Source organism: Pinus tabuliformis, chromosome 3_2 (assembly GCF_031772625.1).
Source record: "Pinus tabuliformis cultivar Carrire ecotype Pingquan chromosome 3_2, CPIR1, whole genome shotgun sequence".
In the NCBI taxonomy this organism is placed as follows: Eukaryota; Viridiplantae; Streptophyta; class Pinopsida; order Pinales; family Pinaceae; genus Pinus; species Pinus tabuliformis.
This window is the reverse complement of record NC_142302.1, coordinates 574,938,962-574,943,804: the sequence shown is the minus strand read 5'-3', so window position 1 is coordinate 574,943,804 and position 4,843 is coordinate 574,938,962. Positions and strand designations below refer to the sequence as shown.

The 4,843-nt window shown below is 27.9% G+C and overlaps 1 protein-coding gene across 1 annotated transcript; it reads right to left on the bottom strand.

Annotated features, from left to right (window-relative positions):
• Positions 1 to 4,007: 4,007 nt before the first annotated feature.
• Positions 4,008 to 4,409, bottom strand: LOC149181846 (uncharacterized protein At5g01610-like). The gene has a single exon (XM_089414346.1). It carries the CDS (start codon positions 4,407 to 4,409, stop codon positions 4,008 to 4,010), a length of 402 nt encoding a protein of 133 aa, XP_089270472.1.
• Between the last annotated feature and the right edge of the window lie 434 nt (positions 4,410 to 4,843).

The window sequence follows — 4,843 nt, the reverse complement described above, 5'->3', positions numbered from 1 at the left end:
AAAAATAGGAAAAGGATAAATCCAATATTAAAAAAATATATAAAAAATACAAAATGAAAAAGCTTAGTTGCAAAACCATAACTCCTATACAAAAGTATAGAAAAATGGAAACTTCCGTATTACAAAAAAATATAAAATAAGAAATTCCAGTTACCTAAAGATAAGTGTGCACTTGTGAATAAAATAATATGTAAATTTATTATGTTATTTTTATGTTGAAGTCCAATTGAAAATATTAAAGGTAAGTTTTGCTGAGAATAATAATTAAATTTACATGAAAAAAGCTATAAAATAGTAATAAAGGTAAGTTTACACTTGTGAATAGAATAGAAAGTAAATTTACATTTCAAATTTTATGTATAAAATAATAAAATAATAAATTGCATGTCAAAAATTATGTAGTTACAAATGGTATAGTAAGATTAGTATGCTTAGTAAATTTGCATGCTACATGTTTTATATAAAAAAACAAAAAAAAACAATAAACTAAATTTACATGTTCAATTTTATATTAAAGTATGGTAGAAAATTATAAGTTTGCACTTGTGAAATTTTTTTCCATATTAAATTTAAATTATGACATAGAAAGTAAGTTCTATTTTTTTAAAATTGCAATAAAACTAGTTTACCAACTAATCTTGTTTTTTGTTGGAAACCTTCTACAAGTAATGAGAATTAACATGGAATTATGTCTTAATGTAGTAGCAAAGTATATTTAGAAATTATAATTAAAAACTTATTCCGTTCCATAAAGAATTCTTGGTCAAATTAGTAGCAAAACAGAGTTAGAATTAAGAATTTGTTCTTTTCAACAAATAATTATGGATCAGTGCATCAACTAAACACTTTTGGAATTAAAAAAATATAGGGAATTGTAAGTTTTATATCAAAAAAATGCAAATATATTTAAATCACATTTTTGTTTTTATTCTCATGATTTTTTTATGATATCGATTACCAGGTTGGAGCATAGTGATTACCTAGATTGCATCCCATTCCAAAACAAGGATCACTGGAGTGGAATTCAAATAGAGGGGCTCATTTTCCATAGTCAACCATAAAGGTTGGGCACTACCACATATTGTCTAATAAATTTGGATAAGATAGGACACATAACAAATTGAAATTAAATGAAAACTATTATTTGCTATTTGTGATCAAATATTTTGTCTTAGTTGTTAATAGACATGTAAATACTAATTTCCATGTATCTACCCAATTATGACTCTAGTAATAGTTTTGAAATTGTATATCTTGGCCATATTTGCAATTTTCTACTAGATTACTAGGAATTAATGTGTTTTAGTTTCACATAAAGTGCCATGTTTTTAATTCAATTATAAGTAATATCATAAGTAGGCTTCTATGCATTGTCTCTTTTGTATTCTTTATAGTTTGAAAATTATTGTTTTTCAAAATATGTACAAATATAGTTCATTGAATTTGAATTATATGTACAAGTATACTTTTCTACTACATTAAGACATAATTCCATGTTAATTCTCATTATTTGTAGAAGGTTTCCAAAAAAACAAGATTAGTTGGTAAACTAGTTTTATTGCAATTTAAAAAAATAGAACTTACTTTCTATGTCATAATTTAAATTTAATATGGAAAAAAAATTCACAAGTGAAAACTTATAATTTTCTACCATACTTTAATATAAAATTGAACATGTAAAATTATTTTATTGTTTTTTTATATAAAACATGTAGCATGCAAATTTACTAAGCATACCAATCTTACTATATCATTTGTAGCCACATAATTTTTGACATGAGATTTATTATTTTATACATAAAATTTAAAATGTGAATTTACTTTCTATTCTATTCACAAGTGTGAACTTACATTTATTACTATTTTATAGCTTTTTCATGTAAATTTAATTATTATTCTAAGCAAAACTTACCTTTAATATTTGCAATTGTACTTCAACAGAATAAATCACATAATAAATTTACATATTATTTTATTCACAAGTGCACACTTATTTTAGGTAACTGCAATTTCTTATTTTATATTTTTTTGTAATATAAAATTTGCCATTTTTCTATACTTTTGTATAGGAGTTATGGATTTGCAACTAAGCTTTTTCATTTTATATTTTTTTAAATATTGGATTTATCCTTTTTCGTATTTTTCCATAAGAGTTATCCATTTTAAAATGAAATTTGCCATTTATAATTTTTTGTAATATAGAAGTTGTATGAGTTATGGATTTGCAAGTGCAACTAAGGTTTCCATTTTATATTTTTAATATTTTTTTAATATTGGATGTATCTATTTTTTCATAAGACTTATCCATTTTAAACTGAATTTTTCCATATTATAATTTTTTGTAATATAGAACTTACTATTTTTCTATTTTTTTTTTAATAAAAGTTTTGGATTTGTAAGTTTACCATTTTATATCTTTTATAATTTTTTCTAATATTGATTTATGTTTTTTCTATTTTTTTTTGTAGGAGTTATCCATTTAACACTTAAATTTGTGAGTTTATAATTTTTTCCAATATAGAAGTTATGGTTTTTGGTTTTTTTTATAAGAGTTACCAATTTGCAAAGAATTTACTATTTTATAATTATTTTTAAGATAAAAGTTATCCCTTTTTTTTTGCAATTTGCCACTATATAGAAATTACTAACTAGTTATCCATCTAACCCTTAGATTTCTCAATTTATAATTTTTTCAAATATAGAAATTAAGTTTTTTGTTTTTTATAAAAGAGGTACCAATTTACAACTAATTCATTATTTTATCATTTTTGTTAAGACAAAAGTTATATTTTTTAATTGCAATCATATAGAAATTACTAACTCACTTCTATTTACAAATTACTAACTCACTTCTATTTACAATTTTATAGAGAAAATGGATAGAAATTGTACTTTTTATTGTATTTTTTTTTTTTAATAATGGTTTATTTTTTTCCAATTATAAAAATATTATAAAAACTAAAAAAAATTAACATTAAAACTAAAGGATTGCTGCATTATTTCAATTTTCAAAGCTTCGTTATTTCTATAAAAGGTAATTGAAAAACTCGGATTTACCTCCTCTATGATTTTATTCCGCAGCGATTTGTCAGCTTTCCTATCCATGGTTACACAGAGTTGGAGCTTCCCACCCATCGTGCCAGGAAGCATGAACGGTTAAGGCCTTAATCGGAACTAATGAAAGGCAAACACAGCCAAGATAAATCAGCCAAGGTCAAATTTGGTGGCGGAGTTGTGTTGGACACCATGCCGAGGTTCAATTTTATTGTTCTACAGCCACAATGTTCGTCAACTCAGCGGGAGCAGCACAGTGGACGCTCGCCATAAGCCGATAGAAAGCTTTGACCAAAATCATGCAACGCTGACCGTACTGAATTGGAAACTCACGAAGAATTTCCTAATTTCTTTTACTGGTACGGCCGAACTTGGTAACTATGGTTATTACAGAAATTGTAAACACGGATGGTTATTACAGAAATCGTAAACACGCCTATTTCAATTAAAATAGCAACAAATTCACGGCCACAATATCAATATAACTATCATATATGTCTGCTTCATATCTCTATTATTGTCTGCTTCATATACAGAAAATAACGATGTAAACATAGGAAATAAAACCATGACTGCCTACATTACCGAGGAAAACATGTATTCATAATGAGTGCATATATGTGAATCAATTTACTGTTTACATTACTAACAATGACAAGTATACATATGAAATGAATAAATACACCGACATAGATTAGAGATTTAAACGAAATTTATTCACCTAAAAAAGAACAATAAACTCACCATGGCAAGGAGGCAAGTATACTCGCATTGCCATTAGTAAACATGAATAAATATCTACGTAATAGCCAAAATTATTAGACGTTTAAATAGTTACATACTAGCTGGTACCTGACTTAGATCTATGAAATTAATAGAACTAGTTCACGCGCTATGCAGCCAGTGCATATAAAAGCAGTGTTTATTTATTATAAAAATGTAAAAACATATTTTTACTTCTTATCATTCTCAATTTCGAAGGCATCGACTGGGAAGGATTTCTTAATCCCAGCGATAGCGCTCTTGAAGCAAATCTTGGCACTTGCTGGGTCATCAATGGAGATCTCATAGATGGTGATCCACACAAGAAGCTCCTTGCTCTTCACTCCGCTCACCTTCTTCATCTTCTGTTGCTCAACATACCCACTGATCTCTGTATCATATTGCACCAATCTCCCGATTGCCTTGAACTCGTGCTCAACCTTCTTATTCCGCTTCATCCACACAAACCCAGTTTCCTTCACGTACCCACATTCTTGAATATCATCAAGCAGTATGAGGCCATTGGGAAGACCTACCTGTTCCAGCAATTCCATCGTTTTCTTCCTGCAAATTTCGGTTCCGTGGTGGATCATCAATCGAGATCTCAGAGATGGTGATCCACACAAGAAGCTCCTTGCTCTTCACTCGGCTCACCTTCTTCATCTTCTGTTGCTCAACATAGGCATTGATCTCTGGACCATATTGTACCAACTTCCTCATTGAATTGAATGTTGGAGAATCTAATTTCAAAGTGTTAAATTAGCTTATTTAAGTGTCTCAGTTCAGTTTGAGTTAGTTCAGTTTAGTCAAAGTGTCATTCTAGTTTTTTATTACTGATGTTTCTAATGTAATCTTATTTAACTGATTCTGAGAAGAAAAGTGCTCCATTGTTTTGTTCTTTTCAATTTTTATCAGAAGAGCTTAACCTGTATGAGACTCCTTGAGAGTAGCAAAAAAGAAGATAAACCAATTTGAGTAAGACTCCTTCAGAGAGCAGAAGAGAAGATAAACCAGAGAGCAGAAGAGA